Below are 18,735 nucleotides of genomic sequence, written 5' to 3'. Positions count from 1 at the left end.
TTAACTGCTATGCGTCCAACGAAATAAATCTCGGAATATATATTCCTTAAAAACCTGAGTAATGTGATTTAAGATTTTGGAATATAAAAGTTATGCATGCTATGAAAAAATTTATACGGTTCAGTTTATTCTGCCAAAAAGGTTGAATTGCGTTATGTTATTCTACTATTCATTTGACATACCACTCAAGTCTTAAGTGTACAAGAGTAGCTTAAAATAAGGAGCTTAAGGGATACTACTAGCTACTAGGAGACGACTCCTTTTTTAGGAAGGATGGGAGCTCCATGTAGCATAGACAAGCCTTACTACTATATTTGATTTCTTCTACTCTTTGTTGTATAAAGGTTCTATTAGGAACGAGACTTTGGTAGTATACAAGGCTCAGTATAAGTGATCACATCGAATTTAGGTCAATACAAACATGCTCTTCTCAAGTTCTCTCAATATAAGTGATCACATAGATTTTTTTCAAAACAAGAAAGCTAGAAATTAAGATACTATAATTTAGTAATATACCACTCATTTCAAACATATTGTGGTCTCCGACTTTTAGCACAATGACTAATTCCAAATTAAAGAATTTGCACCAAAAAACTCCTTTTACTTGGGAATATTGCAACCTTATGGCAACATGGAAACCTGGTGAAAAAAATATTTCCAATCCACATTCATTGGTAACAAGATCTCTTTTGATGAATGTTGAAATATACTAACACGTTGGCTGGCCGAAATGGCTTTGTATTTGACGTTTTTTGTTACGAAATGTTTCACAAACACACACGCATTGGAAAGATCAAATCTATAACAAGCACTCTCTTCAAACATCATGTCATAAAACAAAAAAAGCAAAACCTTCGCTTTGTTATCCATCATGATCTCGAAACTTTCACATAAAGAAAAGAAGAACACACAAACAACCCTAATATAATAATAATATATGCATCAATTGTATATATCAAGGGTTTTATGAACTTCCAGCGCTTGATGATCTTCCTCTGCGTCTCCTTCTTCGATTAGACGAAAACATAGAACAGAAGCCACAACCAGCAGATATTTCAGGGGAAGGTGGATCCAACGTTGGAGAAATCTCCAGCCGTCCACCGTTGCTACGTCCTCCATCAGATGCGCTACGTTTCACTGTTGCCGTGGTGGAAGCCATTGAACCGTCTCGATGATCGTTACGTCGGTCTTCTTTTCTTTCGTCGTTACGGATTTCTCCGCTCAAGAATCTGTCGTTCCAGATGAGTCCCGATGATCCTTGTCTCCTGAAGGACGTCGTCGATCTTTGCAACGCCATAGTTCTCTTCTTTGTGTTTGTTTTCTTTCAATGGAATGGGAATTTGCTTGTGATCATCACAAAGGTTTTGAAAAGAAAATGAAGAGAAGTAAACAAAAAAACATATTAAGTTTCAACAAAAAAGAGAGAAAAAAAAAACAAGAATTATTATGGGAAACGGTTTTTCCTTTTTTATATATTTCTTTGTTGTCGAAGACTTTGTCATTTTTCCAATTTTCTTATTACGATATTCTTTTCTTATTACGGTTTCCACATTTGTGGTTAAACTGACAATTTCTAGGAAAATTAGATTCATTTTACCAAAAATAGGGGAAACCGAAGAACATAACTTACCGTCTGTTTTTTGATATATATGTCCTAATTGCAGAAGGAAATAAAACTGTCACAGTCATCGCAAAACGAGTTATAAAAAAAAAGTTTATTATGTAAGATTGGTCCAGATGGACGACATGCATTTCGTGTCCTAACGATTTTACTTTGATTTGCGCGGGTCAACAAAATGAGTGGTTATCTCAATTATCAATTTTCCTAAATATATATGAATAAACAACTTGGTCTAACGGGTGACTGCTATAAAAACACTAGGAATGAGTAAAGAAAAAATGCAAAAAAATAAAATTAAAAGAATAAAGAGGAAAATTATTCCTTATCAATTTTAGGGTCTGATTGGTGACCATTATGGAAATAAGAGAAACTAATAGGAAAGTAACGTAGATGTATAAAATTGCAGGAATGAAAAGAAATGGTTGTTCCATCCCATATTTAACAAAGAATAACTTTGTTCTTTATTTTTCTAAAAAAAAAAGAATTGTAGGAAATGAAAAAGAAAAATTATTTTTTATGAATGGTGATTTTTTTAAAGAATATTAGGGAATACATTATTATTCGCCGTTCCTTAGTCAGAACATGATTAATGGGGGTACTTAGAGGGGGATGCTTAGCAAAAAATTAATATATTAGCGGGTGAGATCCACACAAAAACTAAGCACCTATGCTTATTCTGCTTAACTAAGCACCGGTGTTAGCACTGTTTCGCGGACCCCACTGATATATGACAGTCCGCGATTGGTTCGTTTTTAATTTTTTTTTTTAAATTAGAAGAAAAACCAAAAAAAAAAAAAAAAATGAAGCACCCCATTTGGGGTGCTAGGGTTAATGGTGCTCTCACCATTCATACATTTAGTGAAGAACAAATTTGTTTTATATTCCAATATAATAAAAGAAATGAGAAGGAATGGAAATGAAAAACTATTCCTTATAAATAGTAAAAGAAATTAAGAATAACAAAGAATGCATTATTTTTTTTCATTCTTTGGTCACCCATTTAGACCCAACATGTATTATATATTAATATTTCTGATGATAACCACTATTTTAGAACTTTAGAATATTTGTTCTTTTTTGACCCAAAAAAAAAGAATATTTGTTCTTTTGGATAATCAATTCATGAGAGCCCATATTTAATGGAGAATATTTTCTTTTGGTGGATCTTCCTACTGATCTCTAAGTTAACGAAAGCCCAACAAGCCACTTGTGTCTTTTTGACTTGTTCTGTTATTCCTTCCTCGGTCTCTCTCACTCCCTCAATTTCCCTCACCATCGAGCTCCCAGAACTTCGCATCCCTCAGGTTTGTGTCTTATCTCAAAGTAGATTGTCTAAGTATGGATCAAATAAAAAGGATCGCTTTAGACACTTTACGTAACTTAATCGAGAGATATATTCTTTGTTCTCCAATGTTTGAGATTGAGAATCGAAATGTATTGTGATGATTGTGTAATTCTGATTTTGTCGAATTGGAATCGGTTGATGATGATAAATTAATCTGATTGTACTGTTTACTTATCACTCTTTGGTTGACATTTTATAGAAAAAACAATGAAACTTGTTTTAGCTTTTCTGAAACTTGGATTAGTTTATTGTTATTATTTGCAGAATATTAGATAAAATGGCAACAGCATCAAGGTTCCAAGCATTCTTGAACAGTCCGGTTGGACCTAAAACAACCCATTTCTGGGGTCCTATCGCTAACTGGGGCTTTGTTGCCGCTGTATGCTTTCTCTTTCTCAATCTTTTTCTTTTCTTGTGATCCAATGGGATTCATTCATCGTTTTTAATTTTTTTTTTTTCAACAATAATAGGGTTTGGTGGATATGCAAAAGCCTCCGGAAATGATTTCTGGAAACATGTCCTCAGGTATCTTATTACGAAGGCCTTCCTTATATTATGCTGCAGCATTGATAGTTAAGTGAAGCCTCTAATGCCATTTGTTTTGTTACAGCCATGTGTATTTACTCTGCATTGTTCATGAGATTTGCCTGGATGGTGCAACCACGCAACTATCTCCTACTTGCCTGCCATGCTTCCAATGAGACAGTTCAGCTCTACCAGCTCTCTCGTTGGGCTAGAGCCCAGGGGTAATTTCTATATACCTCAGAGAAACCACATATATTCGTGTCTAGATGCACTACTCGGAAACAAGTTTGCTTATAGGATTACTGTTTTATAGATGAAGCCAGTATGTTTTTTATGCAATTGCTTCCACAGTTTAGCCCATATCCTGTTGTTTTCTAGCTTATTTTGAAGTCCTTTAAACGTGCTTGATGACAGGTATCTATCCTCCACGAAAGAAGAGGAGAAACCGTCTCAGTAAACCTAAATGATGAAGGAGAGGGTTTCTTTAACGCTGCAAGCATTTGTTCTTGGGGAATTACTGATATCTCTATCCATTTGATTTTCCTTTGAAACGTGTTTGTCTTGTCTCCCCAAGCTATATGGTTGCTTTACTTGTTGGATCCTTCATTGACAATTATATCTTTTCTTTCACAAGTAACAGATTATAATAAAACTTGGGACATGTTGGTGGCAGTCCACATTTCCTGTTACTCCAACACAAATTGCTAATGAACAATAGACGACTTAGCCAAGTTGAGAGTGCTAATTGAGTTTTGGATCTTTCTCCAAGCACATGATTTGACATGAGTCGAAAACACAGACATGAACGCAAATGAACAAACTTTTATCTTTCAAACCGTATCCAATATCTTGCAGTCTCAATCACATAGAAATTTATCATCAAAATCAAAGTATGGCAAAGGTCCTTCTAGAGACAAAAGACTAACTGATCTGTTATGCTTTGTTTATTTTCAAAGCTTGATAGGTACTGTGTCAATCTCATACTGCATCAATTAATGTTTGCTTGGGGACACTTTATTACATGAAATGAAACCCGTCACGGAATTTTGATTCATAATCCTCTCAGAATTTGAAAACCATTTGCTCTGTGAATCCGAGTTCCTTGAGTATTCCCTTAACCTGCAGTGAAACAAACCAACGTAACAATTAGACATGAAGAGCTCGATCAAACGGTTTAACTAGTTTTTAGGTTTCAAGTAAAAGATATTTGCCAAGATAAGATGTTGACGAATTGGAACAAACCTCTCCTTGTGACCAGTCTGGAGCTTTGCCTCCGGATACATGCTCCATCATCCCAGGAGGACCACACACCTGAAATAACAATAAATAATACCACGTTAATTAATAGCGAATGCTTTGCTCCTATCCACAACTTCTTTTTCGGCAAATCAAATCCGTAAACATCCTAATTCTCGATCTCTTAAGAAACATAGTCTGTTATGATGAAAACTGATATAAAACATCTCCATACTCCAAAATCAAAAGGAAAAGGAAAAAAGCTCACTAATTAAATTAATGTACTGTCATATATTTAAGCAGAAAAATATTACATAGCACACAAGGGAAGAAGCGATGGAATTAGATTGTAGAAACACTTTCTTTTAACAAAAAACAAGAAATGGTTCTGAAGGTTGTAAGGTAACTTACGAGGATAAGTGTATCGTCAGCAGGAAGAGGTAAGCCTTTCAGAGCCATATCCTTTGAAACGTAACCTACTCCTCCTTTCCAATTTTTAGTAGGATTGTCAACAGTATAGAATACCTGTCCATTTTAAACATTTCATTTTTTATTAATAAGAGTAGTGTATGCTAGTAAAATAAGCAATTGAAGAAATCAAAGAGGATTCTACCTTCAGGTTTGGGTGGTTTGCCTGAAGTGCATCGAGCTTTTGCTTGAGAAGTATGTCATCCGGAGAAACATTGGCATAGAGTAGTGTTATCTGTGCACACAAAATTGTAATTTCCATGTTAGGATTATTTTGTGTGAAAACACAGTTTTCAAATGAGCTGTAAAGGATGATAACAGTTTTAAGATCTGGGTAAAGAAACCACAATCTGGAATACGTAGAAGTTAAGCAATGTATGGATAGATTAAATACTTCAATATGGGGTATACAAATAATCATTTTTGAGAAAAAAATAAGGTAGCAATAAACTGGTCACCTTCGTGTTGTCCTCAGGATTCTTCACAATGGTATCAATCACCTGAAGCATTGGAGTAATCCCACTTCCACCAGCGATCTTCAAGTAAAAAGAGAAAACGGATACAAACAACACACAAAATTACCAGTCAGAAATTATTTGTCATTACATTGACTTGTATCCATTATTAAGAAACTGAATTTCTACGGACTTGTATTTCAACAAAGGGGAGCAGGTGAAATCATTCCATACATTGAGATAACGAAAAAACTACTAGTGAAGTCCTATCTTCAAAGTTCAACCTTCACATATGTTTTTTTCAGGCTTTCCATTTCGATATATAGAACAGATTGTGTGTAAGAAAGCTTCAATAAACTTGGCTGTAATAAGGGAACAAAGGTTTATACCATGCCAATATGTTTCTTCATATTAGGCGAATATTTGAACTTCTCAATGGGTCTACAAGAAACAAAAGGTAGAAATAGTTAAACATTATATAAAGTAAAGAACTATCAACAACCGTAGTAAGTAAATGCTAAAAGTCAAGAAATTATACCCTTTCACTTCCAACACATCCCCCGGTTTTAAGCTGGCAAAATGCTGACTCATTTTTCCATCTGGATATACCTGCAAAAGGCAGTGAACACATCATAACAAAATCAAAACAAATCGAAGAAATCAGATCAATCATAACACAATCAGTTCTTTGCTAGAAAATAGTGCAAAAGTGGAAAGATGCACATGGATATTAGAAGACACTCATACGGTCATACCTTAATCAGTAAATCAAAATAGCCCTTAGCCTCTGGGTCTGATATAGGAGTGTAACTGAGATTGATTCACAAACATAAGATAAACATGGTTAATAGAAGCCCCACGTACATAAGCACAAGTATTGAAAGAGTTTTAAGTGGAAGCAAGAAAAGTAAAGATCTGGAAGAGGTATTTCCAAGATAAGTTAAGATATTGAGTAATCCAGAAATTTGAAATTTAGAAACCACAAAGTGGTAATCTCAACGGCTAGGCTAACAGGTTCTTTAACTCAATCAGAAAAAGTGGTTGTCCGGACATGAAAAACCATGCAAAGCTGGTGAGAAGTTTTTAGCTGAACTTACGGTCTAACGACATATTTCGTTTTCCCTTCAGCGTTATAGCCTAAAGGAGCCCTGTACAAAGGAAAAGGAAACAGGTTAGAAATTTATCATCGGAGAAAATTACCCAAGTTGTCAGTAAATAAATTTGTTTTACTGTAAAGTTGTACGAGTTAGAGCGCAACATACCTTGTGAGGAGACAAGAAGCAACATGCAGACCCAAGTTGGCTGAGGGGTCAAATGAGAACCTAGAATTCAAGGAAAAAGGAAAACAAGAGAACCAAAGTTAAACACCACTTGGATTTTTTTTACCAACAATGATTTCATAATGCCTACCACATATGCACTACAGGGATACAAACTACTTAATACATGTTGAAAATAACACAAGAAAGGATAAGTAACAAACAAAGGATTCACCAGCTAGTTAGTTATCCATATCATCGCTCCCTATTGCCAATATGTGTATATTTATGAAGATAGTTAGTAAGTCGAGCAAAGACCTGAACAACTTGGTGTTGTGGCTAACTGTAGCAGTGTCTTGGAGCTTGAACTCGAGCCATTTGTCAGGGTTCAGAGCTGAAACCAGTCAGATAATAAGTGTATGGAGGAGCCCGACGCAAAAAGGAAAATAAAACATAAAGAAATATGATAAAAATCAATTGTAGGTAAAAACGTTTCGGAGATTAAAGGAAAAACCGTGGTTAACTTGAGAGTAAAAAAGAGAGCACCTGTTTTGGGTCCAGTCTCTTCCTTAGCTTGATCCAGATAAGCCTGTGAGATCCATCAACGAGAGTCAGCAATCACTAACAAACACACAAGATTTTATTAACCGATACGAAAGCGTTTTCAGTATCTGAATCAGTGTGTTCCTCTAGACTCGCCTGATCGAATGTGATATACAAACAAAATCTATATTGACCAAAATACAAATATAAATGACTCGAACCAGCTTGGAAAAGAAAAGCTCACCAGATTGTTGCCGGAGGTGAGGTAGTAACAGGAGAATCCACCGGAAAGAGCCGCGATCGCGCCGGCAGAGAATCGGAAAGTACCATGACCAGATTTGATTTGGGATCGGAGTGCGGCCGGGAATGCGATCGGAGCTGACCTAGCGAGTCGTCGGAAGAAGGTAGCCATAGTGGTTCAGATCTCGGAGAATAACAAAGGTTGCGCAATGGGAGGGGTTTAGAACCTTGTGAGTGAGAGACCTGAAGATTGAAAGTGCATTTGATACGAATACTTAGGATGAAGATGGGCCAGTTGGGCTTCTTCTTACGTTTATGTTTAGTTTATGATTTAAGCCCAATTACAATTTGCTCTATGTAAACTACAAAGTACTCTTGGAAAGGTTTACTACTCTCTACTCTTCTTCCTTCGCTCTTCCTCTATTCTCCCCTTAATTTCTGTTACAAATCAGGTGAACTCTAATCAGAGCGGTGGAATTCTTAAAACAAAATCTTGATAAAAAAATTTAATACTAAAACATAAATCAATAAACTCTCCATAAACACATCATTAATAAAAGGCCTTCTATTTATATAAATACAGTAGTTTTTTTCTTATTGATTGTTGTATAATAGCTAAATGAAAAGAAATTAAAAACCAAAGCAAAGATTATAACACAGCTTAAGTTTTCAAGTCTTTACGCAAAGATTAGTTCAGATTAAGCATCAAAGCTATAACAATCGTTTTGATTTCTCTAAAGCATCAAAGTCGTAACTTTCTAGCTACAAACTCGAGAGAGAGACACTAGCTTGCGGTTTTGAGTGAACATTGCAAGAACCCTGATCTACCCATGTCGAGATCAGGTGGTGAGCTATGGCAAATGGCCCCGGGATGAACATAGGAGCGAGCTCGCCGCTTTCCACATTGAAATCAGTTGTCAGACTCTTGCTTTTCTCCACACCTTTACAGATTTGCTCTATCTTTGAAGCCGCTGTTCTTTGCGCCTTCCTGTATTCTGCAAAGGCCAGTGCTTTCTTCACATCTTCTCTACTGTGCCATTGAGCATCTGCGCAACACAACATGGTGGTAGTTGTTAAAGATGAGCTCAACGTGATGAATGTTAAGAAACTCTTGGGGATTTTCCAAAGGAGTTGAAGTTACTCTTACCTTCTAATTCCTCCTTGTCTACGTTTATGTCAAGAGTCTTGGCGAAAGCAAAGAACCCCAACATCAGCTGGCATGGCGTGCTACTTGGTCCCACTGCAGTTTAAGACAAGCATATCATCGTTCTGTTAAATTTGCAGGTCAAAAAAAGCCACAAACGAAGAGATCAAACCCCCATCAACATGATACAAGACTAAATATCTTAATCTTCAAAGAAAAAATAATGTTCTAATCAATACATAATATAGGTTACCCTCAATTTTTATCTGCCAGACGAGTAAAATTTCTCATTAATATGACTCTACAGGATGCATGCATTGAACATTAGCTAACGAGACTCTGTAAACCACGAGCTAACAAAGACAAGCTAAATGATACAACTAGTACACCAATTATAACAAGTCAATTTACCAGGCCAAGGCTGAGAGCTGTGATAAACAACATCTTCTACTTCAATGCCTGTCTCTTCCCATGTTTCTCGCCTCACAGCCTCTTCTAAACTTTCCCCTGGCTAAGCAAAAGCAGCATAGGTAACAATACACATACAAAACAAATAACTTAGCAGTGAGAGAGATTCTTTCTATACCTCAATAAATCCAGCTAAACAACTCCACATTCTAGGTACATATCGAGACTGTCTGCTTAAAAGCGCACGATCATTCTCTCGATCAATCACTAACATTATAACCACCTGGTATAGAGAAATCAATCAGCCTTAAGTTCTGCAAAGTAACTCATGCTTTTTAGGATAAACATATACCGGGTCAACCCGGGGATAAACCCGCTTTCCGCAAGCCTTGTTTGAGCACTGCTTTCTTCTTCCTGCTTCCTTTGCTACATTTGTACCTCCACAAGACCCACAGAATCTTGATACATTGTGCCACTCAAGCAATGCCCTGGCCTGCCACAGAAACAAGACAACTTAAGCATTATGATAAAGATGATGAAATGCACTTGGAAGAGTGCAGCTCACATACATGTCCTGCAATAGCCAACTCATCCATAGCGCGCTGATCCACCCAATCAGCAGCAACCATCAAAGTCCTCAGCTCGACGAAACAAAGCTTCCTACTTTCCAACCCCGAAACGACGCCGTCTTCTTCTTCTTCAGACACATCAACAGCCCAACACACCAAATCTTCCTCCACCTTGGGTCCTAAATACACAAGCGAGTCCTCGTCCATATCAACCCCGCGGCTCGCTAACATACCCTTGCAATCAGCCAAGCTGATCCACCCCAGATGCCAGATAGGCGACGTGGTGGAAGCGTCTCCGCCGCCGCTGGAGAACACCAGCGGGCGGCCTTTGCTAAAGGGGAGGACTTTGAAATCGGGGGAAGGCGTGGGGTGATTGGGGATTTGCGGGATCAGGGCTTTGAGGGATTCAAAGGCGGAGGAAGGTGAGAAGGTGTCGGTGGATTTTGGGGTTTTGGATTTCAAGGGGTTGCCTGCGTACGCGTGGGTGCTTAGGTTCGTTGACATTGTGAGGGATGAGAGTGTTGTTCGGCGGGATAAGTGGAGAGTTACGGATCTGGAGAGTGTGAGGTACGAAGAAGAAGAGGAAGAGAGGAAGAGAGAAAGCATCTCTGTTTTTTTTTTTACTCCCCCATTGTTTCGCGCTTGATGATCATGTTAGAGAGAGAGCTCAGGCGGAGTGAGAAAGTGGAAACGATGATTCAGACAAGTCTTGTCCGAACACGTGTTGTGTTATGTCGCGCACACGTGTCAAGCTATGTCGCGCACATTTTAAACTGTGCAGTTAGTTAGGCGTAACCGTCGAGCTACTTTTAATGAATTAGTAATATTCAAATAAAAAAAATAGTGTTCTTTTAATTTTCTTTATCAATTAACCCATCTATTACATTTTAGTTCTATATTTCTAGTTAAAATAATTTTATCACTAACATTTGGCATACTTTCAAAGAAACAAAACCTTAAAAGGAATGAATTTTTTTTTGCTAAATAACCGATCGACCACCAGAAAACAAACACAACTGAGACTACCGATGGTCAGGTGACAGAGTTTAGAAGGGCCAAACGACAAGCTTTATCTACTTAGTCTTAAACATCCCAAATGTAACATCTTAAAAATGAAAATCCGAAAGATTTAAATCCAAATCAATGAAAAATCACGAGTTTTTTTTCATCAGAGAGTGACAAATCATTGAAAAGCCTTTTTCAACCTTCGAGGCCGAGGGTGGATGTCAACCACGCGCATACATCCTCCGTCTCCTGTGGGATTGTGTAGTGACCAAGTGCACCGTAAGCTTTGAAGGTCGTCTTCTTAAACCCATGTGATAACAAGGCCTGTGAAGATTTCTCCCCAAACTTGAACGGTACAACATCATCACCTAGAAACCAAAGGTACATGAATCAGCACAAGAACAGGAAGACTATTTTAAAAGTTTAAAAATTCAAAATAAGGCATGAATTGCATTTACACTATGCATATTGAGCGATGAAACATTTCAAAATTTTAAGGGTAACATAGTTTGCTTAGTTACCTTTTCCATGACAAACTAAGATGGGTAACGATGCAGCCCGGTTCTTGATCTGCTCCTCTTCTAGTTTACCAGTCAGTGTCCTTCGAAGAAGAAAAGATCCATCAAAGCTCTTATAAAACAAGAAGAACGTTAGGACTTTTGGCACAAAGAGGAGACTTACTTAGCACAAGGAAGCCACCCGCTTAAGCCAATGACTGCGCTTAAATTGATAGGGTAAGGATTGCCATTTCCATATTTGCCAAGGGCAAAACAAGTCGCAGAATACAGAGACGTCCCTGCCCCCATGCTGAACCCTCCAACACCTAACTTAACTGTAAGCAATAAAAGATAACACAGTATTTTTAGAAATGGATTCGATAAGAAACCGAAACAGGCTCAATAAAGTCGAACTTGACTGGTTATATGGAGGGGAATGAAGAGGCAAGTTTTTGGAAGGAAAACTTACTGTCAGCAGGCTCATTTGCCAACAGATTTGCAACATGTGCGGCAGCCACATCCAGTCCTTCTACATCATCAGGTCCATTCTCAGTGAGGTCCACAACATCAAACCCTGCAACAGTACCAACTCATCAAACTTTTTTCTCACACAAAATACTCACTGTTCAGAATTATTATTCGTGCACGAGTCTGATGATTAACTTTTGAATAGAGATTCCCATTATTAAGAAGGAACAATAGAAGAACTCTTTGGTCTAGTGATGTGGAGCCAAACCAACGATGTGTTGGCTAATAATACTCTCGCCCACAAGCCAACTACTTGGTTGACTACTTTGCTTAGAGCCTTATAGACTAACTTTTCAAAAAAAAATTGGGGTTTGGTTGGCACATTCATTTGCAAGAACATGATTAAAATTTAAGTGCAACTCTCTTAACCTCCCTTAGTATTTTGATTAGTAACAGTTTCCACTAACCAGAAGGAAAGACGAATGCTAAGTAGAAAATAACTTACAAGCTGTGGAGGGAAAACCACCAAACAGACTTATTGGTTGAGAAGGAGCTGTAGGGCAGATCCATTTGATCTACATCACATATACACAGATGGGTTAACATTGACCAAAAGGTAAAGTAACTGAGCACGCTTAACATAATTAAGGCAACTGCTGGAGATCACTTGAAGCCTATAACTCACATTCGGAAGAGGAAGGGTCTCCAAAATCTGGGACCAGCTGCAGTAAGGACAAAATCAAAAAGAGCTTTAATGTCATGACTGCCAACTTTTAAAACTGACTGCGTATTAATCAAAACTCCAGGAGAAAATATGGCTTAATAGAAGCAAAAAACTGTTCTATAGTCAATTTAACTTGGTTTGTCTCAGCTGATTGTGAAGCGACATTGCATTGAAAAAAACACCAAAACTCTTGAAAGAAAACTTAGTTACATGGATAAGGCTTAAACTTAAACACTACAGCATAAGTTACACTCATAACTCAAAGACATTAGTGTATAGGAAATATCCACACAATTCAAAAAAGGCCCGGAGATGGAAACCGTAATATAGAAGCCATGTATTGTAAACTATTTAGCTAGCTGATAATCCAAAATTACAAAACCAACGTCAGAGAAATAAAAGAAGTACCTGGAGCCATTGTCGCCAAGGCCATGTAGCCAGACAATAGTAGCTTGGTGTTTCCCTTTGGGCTTAACCACATGAGTTTTCCCAAACTCCACCGCTTTTCTCAAGTTTCTGCCTGCAATAACGTTGCAACAGAGAGTTTTTCCCCCTGTTATTCACTCACTCAAGACCAAATCAAAACGCAGCAAAAAAAAAGAAGAGAGGAACACACTGACTCGAACCAACTGCAGCAGCACCAGAGAGACTCATTATGGATGACAAGCAATGCTGAGAAGAAGAACTGGGGAGAAAAAAAAAACTCTGCAGGGAAAGGAACACATCAATTAGTTTTACACACCACATTGATTCCATCAGAAAATAAATACCACATTGTTCAAACTAAACATCAAAAGCGATATAAACCTTTTAGAACTTCAAAATTGACACAAACACATTTAAAAAGACATAAATTTTATCCCTTTGTTTCCAACTTTCTATTAACCTCTAGAAACTAAATAGAGAAGATTCATTAGAATATAGAGTCCGTTCGGACGCTTTCGCCGGAAAATTACATCGGAACGAAACAAACAAAACAAAAGCTGTAAACGAAATCAAAACGATATATATATTGATGAGGAAGGAATTGGTGGAACGAACAGGATGAGCCAGAAACAGATCTTACCTGAGAGAGATACCTCGGCAAGGGTCTAGCGACGGAGAAGTCTATAAGGAAGCCACCAAAAGATACAGAGAGAGCTCAGCGGCAGCAATCCATATAAAACTGGACTTTGATGTGGCTTGCAACTTTTATTTTTCCTTAGCGCCCCCTTTACTATTGATTCTCTTCACTTTTATCCCCGAGTCTTTTGTTTTGATCTGTCTTCACCCTAATAATAGAATTTGGGAGATTCGGTTTACTTTTGAACCAACCAAATCTGGTTAAGGCTTCCAATCGAGGCTTTATGAGTCTACGTTACATTCAATGGTTTTTTACATTTGTGTTATGTTCGTGTCTATAATAATTTTGTTACTTACTATTCAGACAAAACAAAATTCCACAGAACAATGTTGAAATAGCCTGTTTTGTTCAATCCTGGTTATAAAATTGTGCTTATTTACACATCGATATTGCTTTGGATTTTGAGTTGCAATTACCTGTGTTGGACTCTTGTCTAATGTTCCATTCCAATACTAATAACGTCTGCCTGGCTGCATGAATATCACGTCAAGTTTGTTAAGTATGGTTAATTTAAAAGCCCCATTAGCTCAATTCTTATACAATGATATCAGACAACAAAACACCAAACATATATGCTGAAGGATAGTAGAGGTAAAGTCCACAAGAGCTGCTTCTCTTAACTTTTTTGTGTCATGTACAAACAAAGAAACTACTACTAAATAAAGTAGGTGTGAAGATGAAGCAATAAGAAACAAGATGGTTGGTTAAGGTCTCAAGACAATGGAGATGCCACTACAAGGGACAAGCATGCATGGTGTATTAAGGTCTCAAGACAATGGAGATGCCACTACAAGGGACAAGCATGCATGGTGGGTTAAGGTCTCAAGACAATGGATTATTAGTTTATCATATCTCATCTACCATTTGCCATACTTGTAACCCCTATATATATGAGATCTTCCCATAAGCAAATTAATCAAACAAATAAGATTCTCCTTCTTTACTCTATCTCTCTCTCTTTACTTTCTAGATTAAACCTCTCTCTCTTGTTCTTCACTATGTTCTTCAATTTCTAACTTGGTATCAGAGCCTCCAAGCTCTTGAACACCAAACTGCTTCCGCAAATTTACTCTATTCACTTTACTCTTTCATTTGTTTGGTTTACTTTCTTCATTTCTAGAGAACATATCTTGGCTTCCCTTGTTTTCTCTCTTGTCTAGCCTCAGAAATTCAAATTTCTTCTTGGCGATTTTTTTTATTTTTAACCCACTGGACAATAGCAAGCAAAGATGGAGCAGCACAAGCTAGTGAGGATTCCAGTCATCCTGAAAGGTCCTAACTACATTACCTGGTCGAGATTGACCAGGACAGCTCTTGGAGGAAGAGGTCTATGGGAGTACATCACCACAAGTGAGGCCCCAAGACAAATCACCCAAGGAGAAGATGGCAAGGAGGTTGTAGTGGTAGATGAAGGCAAATGGGGTCAGGAGGATCTCATGGTGCTGTCTATCTTGAAAGGCTCACTTGATACTCCTATCATGGAGTCTTACTCACACTGTGAGACTGCAGAGAAGCTATGGGATACCTTACACAAGGTATATGGCAACACTTCAAACCTCACCAGAATTTTTGAGGTTAAGAGGGCAATCAACAACTTGCAGCAAGAGGATATGGACTTCACCAAGCACCTTGGGAAGTACAGCCAGCTGTGGTCTGAACTTGAGATGCTGAGACCAAGTACCACTGATCCTAGTATACTAGAAGAGAGGCGTGAGCAAGACAAGGTCTTTGGATTGCTTCTCACACTCAACCCAAGCTTCAATGATGTACTTAAACACATATTGAGAGCTAAAGAGCTTCCAAGCTATGATGATGTGTGTGCTCAACTTCGGAAGGAGCTAGGCTCAGATGGTCTCTTTGGTGGAAAAGGGGAACTGTTTATGGCAAACAAAGCTGAGAAGATGGAGAGTTCTTCAGTCAACAAAGCACACTTCAAACCAAGAAGAGGAGGAGACAAGTCTGTGACTTGTGAGCACTGCAAGAATCTAGGCCACTCCAAAACCAATTGTTGAATCCTCCATCCTCACCTCAGACCTGCTTCAACCAACAGATACAACCAGGCCAAAGCACATGAAGCAAGAGCTCATGAAACCACAGTACCAGGCTCCATGCACATAGGAGAAGATGGAAGAGCTATGATCTCAACCACCCACACTGGTGGATCCACGTCCCATGCCATGTCTTAGCCATCCCCTGATGATGCCTTCATCTGCAAGTCAGACATTGAAGCCCTTATCAAGGCTATCAATGCAAACTCTAGTAACATCAGTGTCACTGCTTTTAATTCTATTCACAGTGCTTCACATACTACTAGACCTTTGATCATTGATTTGGGAGCTTCTCATCATATGATTAGGGATGCTAGACTGATTAGTGATGTTAAACCTGCTCTAGGGAGTGTAGTGATTGCTAATGGTGATAGAATTCCAATTGAAGGAGTAGGAAACTTGAAACTGTTTGATAAGGAGTCTCAAGCTTTTTATATGCCTACTTTCACATCCAACTTATTATCTGTTAAGAGAACAACCAATGATCTAAATTGCAATGTTATTTTCAGTCCTAATGATGTGTGCTTTCAGGATATTAAGACCAAGAAGATGTTGGGAAAGGGTGTGAGCAAGGGAGAGCTTTACTTGCTTGAAAACACCAAGCTTTCAGATTTATCTTGTGCTTTCAATTCTGCTTCTGTGTTAGCTAGTGATGTTTTATGGCATGCTAGATTAGGTCATCCTCATTATCGTGCCTTAGGACTGATGTTACCTAATCTATCTTTAAAGAGTGGAAGTTGTGAGGCTTGTATTCTTGGTAAACATCAGAGATCTGTTTTCCCTAATTCTAAGACTATTTATGAAAATTGCTTTGATCTTGTGCACTCTGATGTTTGGACAGCACCTTGTATGTCTAGGGAGAACCATAAATATTTTGTTACATTCATAGATGAAAAATCAAAATATACATGGCTCACCTTGATTCAAACTAAAGATAGAGTTTTAGAAGCTTTTATTAACTTCCAAAACTATGTATCTAACCATTTCAATTCCAAGATCAAAATTTTTAGGTCTGATAATGGCGGAGAATACACAAGCACTGCTTTCAAACATCACTTAGCAAAACATGGCATAATCCATCAAACAAGTTGCCCATACACACCACAACAAAATGGAGTTGCTGAAAGGAAGAATCGCCATCTTATGGAGGTTGCAAGGAGCATGATGTTCCATACCAATGTTCCAAAGAGGTTCTGGGGAGATGCTGTGGTCTCAGCATGTTATTTGATCAACAGGATCCCCACCAAAGTCCTCCAAGATATCTCTCCCTTTCAGGTATTAAACAAAATAAAACCTCCAATTGATCACTTGCGTGTTTTTGGGTGTGTGTGCTATGTCTTGATACCAGGGGAACAGAGAAACAAGCTTGAAGCCAAGAGTGTCAAAGGCATGTTCATAGGATATACTCATGCGCAGAAGGGGTACAAGTGCTACATACCTGAATCAAGAAGAGTTATGGTCTCAAGGGATGTTAAGTTTGTGGAATCAAAGGGATACTATGATGAAAAGAGTTGGGAAAGCCTTCAGGATCTCTCACAAGGATCTTCAGATAGGGCAAACAACTTGAGAATCATTCTGGAAAACCTAGGCATCAGCCAGCCTCAAACAAGTGGCGTACCGAGCACTTCACCTATACCTCCAGTTGTGGATGAAGCTACATCAATTGAAGAAGCAGTCCATCCTGATCATGAGGGGGGAAATCAACCTAATTTACAAGTTATCCATGAGGAAGCTATCCCTGAAGAAGATATCCATGACGAAGCTATCCACGAGGAAGCTATCCAAGAAGAAGCTATCCAAGAAGAAGTTGTTAATGATCAAGATGGAATGCAACAAGAAGTTCAACCATTAAGGAGGAGTACAAGGGTGAAGAAACCATCTCAGTGGATGGACACCAAAGTATACTTCAACAACAATGCAGTAGCTCATCCTATCCAAGCAACATGTTCTTTTGCGAGACTATCTGAAGAGCATGTAGTCTTCATCAGCAACCTATATCAAGAGTATGTACCAAAGACTTATGAAGAAGCCATGAAGCATGAAGAGTGGAGAGCGTCAGTTGGGGATGAAGTTGGTGCCATGATCAAGAATGATACTTGGTATGAAACTGAGCTCCCCAAAGGAAAGAAAGCTGTTACAAGCCGTCTACTCTTCACCATCAAGTACCTTGCCAATGGGAAACCAGAAAGAAAGAAAACAAGGCTAGTTGCAAGAGGATACACCCAAGTCTATGGAGAAGACTATCTGGATACATTTGCACCAGTAGCTAAACTCCACACCATAAGGATTCTACTCTCATTGGCAGTGAACTTGGAATGGGATTTATGGCAGATGGATGTCAAGAATGCTTTTCTTCAAGGAGAGCTGGAGGATGAGGTTTACATGAGGTCACCTCCGGGTATGGAAGACATGGTCAAGCCAGAGAATGTCCTAAGGTTGAAGAAAGTAATCTATGGGTTAAAACAGTCACCAATGGCTTGGTACCACAAACTGAGTACAACTCTCAATGGAAGAGGGTTTGTAAAGTCAGAAGCTGATCATACACTCTTCACACTCACAAGCAAGCAAGGAATTGTGGTGATTCTTATTTATGTAGAAGATATTATCATCACAGGAAGTGACAAGGAAGGTATTATCTCAACCAAAGTCTTTCTTAAGTCTACTTTTGATATTAAAGATTTGGGTGAGCTAAAGTACTTTCTAGGGATAGAAATATGCCGCTCTTATCTCAAAGGAAGTACACACTTGATATTTTGAATGAGGCAGGAAAGTTTGGAGCGAGAGTAGCCAAGACTCCACTAGAAGATGGGTATAAGGTGCTGCGTGAGGGGGAGATTGAAGACAAGCCCTATGCTGACGTTAAACACTATAGAAGAATGGTAGGAAAGCTGATATACCTCACCATCACCAGGCCTGATGTATGCTTTGCAGTTAACCAAGTAAGCCAGAATATGCAAGCTCCCAAGATACACCATTGGAACATGGTTGAAAGGATCCTAAGATACCTAAGGGAGGCGCCAGGGCAAGGAGTGTGGATAGGATGCAACAAAAATACAG

The 18,735-nt window shown here is 38.4% G+C and overlaps 5 protein-coding genes across 6 annotated transcripts; 1 reads left to right on the top strand and 4 right to left on the bottom strand.

Moving 5' to 3' along the window:
• Nucleotides 1-717: 717 nt before the first annotated feature.
• LOC106385254 (uncharacterized protein At1g15400-like) lies at nt 718-1,780 on the bottom strand. The gene has a single exon (XM_013825181.3). The coding sequence runs from the start codon at nt 1,295-1,297 to the stop codon at nt 965-967; it is 333 nt and encodes a 110-aa protein (XP_013680635.2). The 5' UTR covers nt 1,298-1,780; the 3' UTR covers nt 718-964.
• An 899-nt stretch (nt 1,781-2,679) lies between these two features.
• On the top strand, nt 2,680-4,163 carry LOC106434581 (mitochondrial pyruvate carrier 1). Of its 2 annotated transcripts, none has more exons than XM_013875451.3 (5): nt 2,680-2,925; nt 3,231-3,345; nt 3,437-3,491; nt 3,577-3,712; nt 3,906-4,163. In XM_013875451.3, exons 2-5 carry the CDS (start codon nt 3,244-3,246, stop codon nt 3,946-3,948), a joined length of 336 nt encoding a protein of 111 aa, XP_013730905.3. In that variant the 5' UTR covers nt 2,680-2,925; nt 3,231-3,243; the 3' UTR covers nt 3,949-4,163. The 2 variants fall into 2 exon arrangements, with proteins under 2 accessions (XP_013730905.3, XP_048608066.1); XM_048752109.1 differs by having other exon boundaries at nt 2,881-2,925; nt 3,239-3,345.
• A 130-nt stretch (nt 4,164-4,293) lies between these two features.
• Nucleotides 4,294-7,949, bottom strand: LOC106386718 (NADH-cytochrome b5 reductase-like protein). The gene is made up of 13 exons (XM_048752108.1): nt 7,697-7,949; nt 7,456-7,498; nt 7,228-7,303; nt 6,913-6,972; nt 6,748-6,798; nt 6,406-6,460; nt 6,189-6,259; nt 6,040-6,091; nt 5,654-5,731; nt 5,341-5,430; nt 5,139-5,252; nt 4,734-4,802; nt 4,294-4,610 (listed from the first exon to the last, which is right to left on the bottom strand). The coding sequence occupies exons 1-13, from the start codon at nt 7,862-7,864 to the stop codon at nt 4,554-4,556; spliced, it is 984 nt and encodes a 327-aa protein (XP_048608065.1). The 5' UTR covers nt 7,865-7,949; the 3' UTR covers nt 4,294-4,553.
• A 293-nt stretch (nt 7,950-8,242) lies between these two features.
• LOC106386719 (nudix hydrolase 19, chloroplastic) lies at nt 8,243-10,486 on the bottom strand. Its single transcript, XM_013826531.3, has 6 exons — nt 9,814-10,486; nt 9,597-9,737; nt 9,423-9,527; nt 9,248-9,347; nt 8,840-8,932; nt 8,243-8,738 (listed from the first exon to the last, which is right to left on the bottom strand). The coding sequence occupies exons 1-6, from the start codon at nt 10,417-10,419 to the stop codon at nt 8,455-8,457; spliced, it is 1,329 nt and encodes a 442-aa protein (XP_013681985.1). The 5' UTR covers nt 10,420-10,486; the 3' UTR covers nt 8,243-8,454.
• A 283-nt stretch (nt 10,487-10,769) lies between these two features.
• LOC106386720 (acyl-protein thioesterase 2-like) lies at nt 10,770-13,750 on the bottom strand. The gene is made up of 9 exons (XM_013826533.3): nt 13,574-13,750; nt 13,128-13,212; nt 12,916-13,027; nt 12,469-12,505; nt 12,289-12,358; nt 11,785-11,889; nt 11,500-11,650; nt 11,340-11,419; nt 10,770-11,186 (listed from the first exon to the last, which is right to left on the bottom strand). Exons 2-9 carry the CDS (start codon nt 13,159-13,161, stop codon nt 11,014-11,016), a joined length of 762 nt encoding a protein of 253 aa, XP_013681987.1. The 5' UTR covers nt 13,162-13,212; nt 13,574-13,750; the 3' UTR covers nt 10,770-11,013.
• Nucleotides 13,751-18,735: the final 4,985 nt, after the last annotated feature.

Source organism: Brassica napus, chromosome C3, assembly GCF_020379485.1.
Source record: "Brassica napus cultivar Da-Ae chromosome C3, Da-Ae, whole genome shotgun sequence".
Classification (NCBI taxonomy): domain Eukaryota; kingdom Viridiplantae; phylum Streptophyta; class Magnoliopsida; order Brassicales; family Brassicaceae; genus Brassica; species Brassica napus.
Note: the sequence above shows the minus strand (reverse complement) of the source record. Positions and strands in the feature narration are given on the sequence as shown.

Bases quoted from the DNA above. Each gene is read 5' to 3' on its own strand.
- LOC106434581 (XM_013875451.3), top strand. From the start codon at position 3,244: ATGGCAACAGCATCAAGGTTCCAAGCATTCTTGAACAGTCCGGTTGGA. The intron at 3,346-3,436 runs GTATGCTTTCTC...CAACAATAATAG, and splicing joins ACTGGGGCTTTGTTGCCGCT to GGTTTGGTGGATATGCAAAA. The intron at 3,492-3,576 runs GTATCTTATTAC...GTTTTGTTACAG, and splicing joins TTCTGGAAACATGTCCTCAG to CCATGTGTATTTACTCTGCA.
- LOC106385254 (XM_013825181.3), bottom strand. From the start codon at position 1,297: ATGGCGTTGCAAAGATCGACGACGTCCTTCAGGAGACAAGGATCATCG.
- LOC106386719 (XM_013826531.3), bottom strand. From the start codon at position 10,419: ATGCTTTCTCTCTTCCTCTCTTCCTCTTCTTCTTCGTACCTCACACTC. The intron at 9,348-9,422 runs GTATAGAAAGAA...GCTTTTGCTTAG, and splicing joins GTTTAGCTGGATTTATTGAG to CCAGGGGAAAGTTTAGAAGA. The intron at 8,933-9,247 runs GTAAATTGACTT...CTTAAACTGCAG, and splicing joins CAGCTCTCAGCCTTGGCCTG to TGGGACCAAGTAGCACGCCA.
- LOC106386720 (XM_013826533.3), bottom strand. From the start codon at position 13,161: ATGAGTCTCTCTGGTGCTGCTGCAGTTGGTTCGA. The intron at 11,890-12,288 runs GTAAGTTATTTT...GTACTGTTGCAG, and splicing joins TGGTTTTCCCTCCACAGCTT to GGTTTGATGTTGTGGACCTC. The intron at 11,420-11,499 runs GTAAGTCTCCTC...TCTTCTTCGAAG, and splicing joins GGGTGGCTTCCTTGTGCTAA to GACACTGACTGGTAAACTAG.
- LOC106386718 (XM_048752108.1), bottom strand. From the start codon at position 7,864: ATGGCTACCTTCTTCCGACGACTCGCTAGGTCAGCTCCGATCGCATTC. The intron at 6,799-6,912 runs GTATGTTGCGCT...TCCTTTGTACAG, and splicing joins GCTTCTTGTCTCCTCACAAG to GGCTCCTTTAGGCTATAACG. The intron at 5,253-5,340 runs GTAGAATCCTCT...TAAAATGGACAG, and splicing joins CAAACCACCCAAACCTGAAG to GTATTCTATACTGTTGACAA.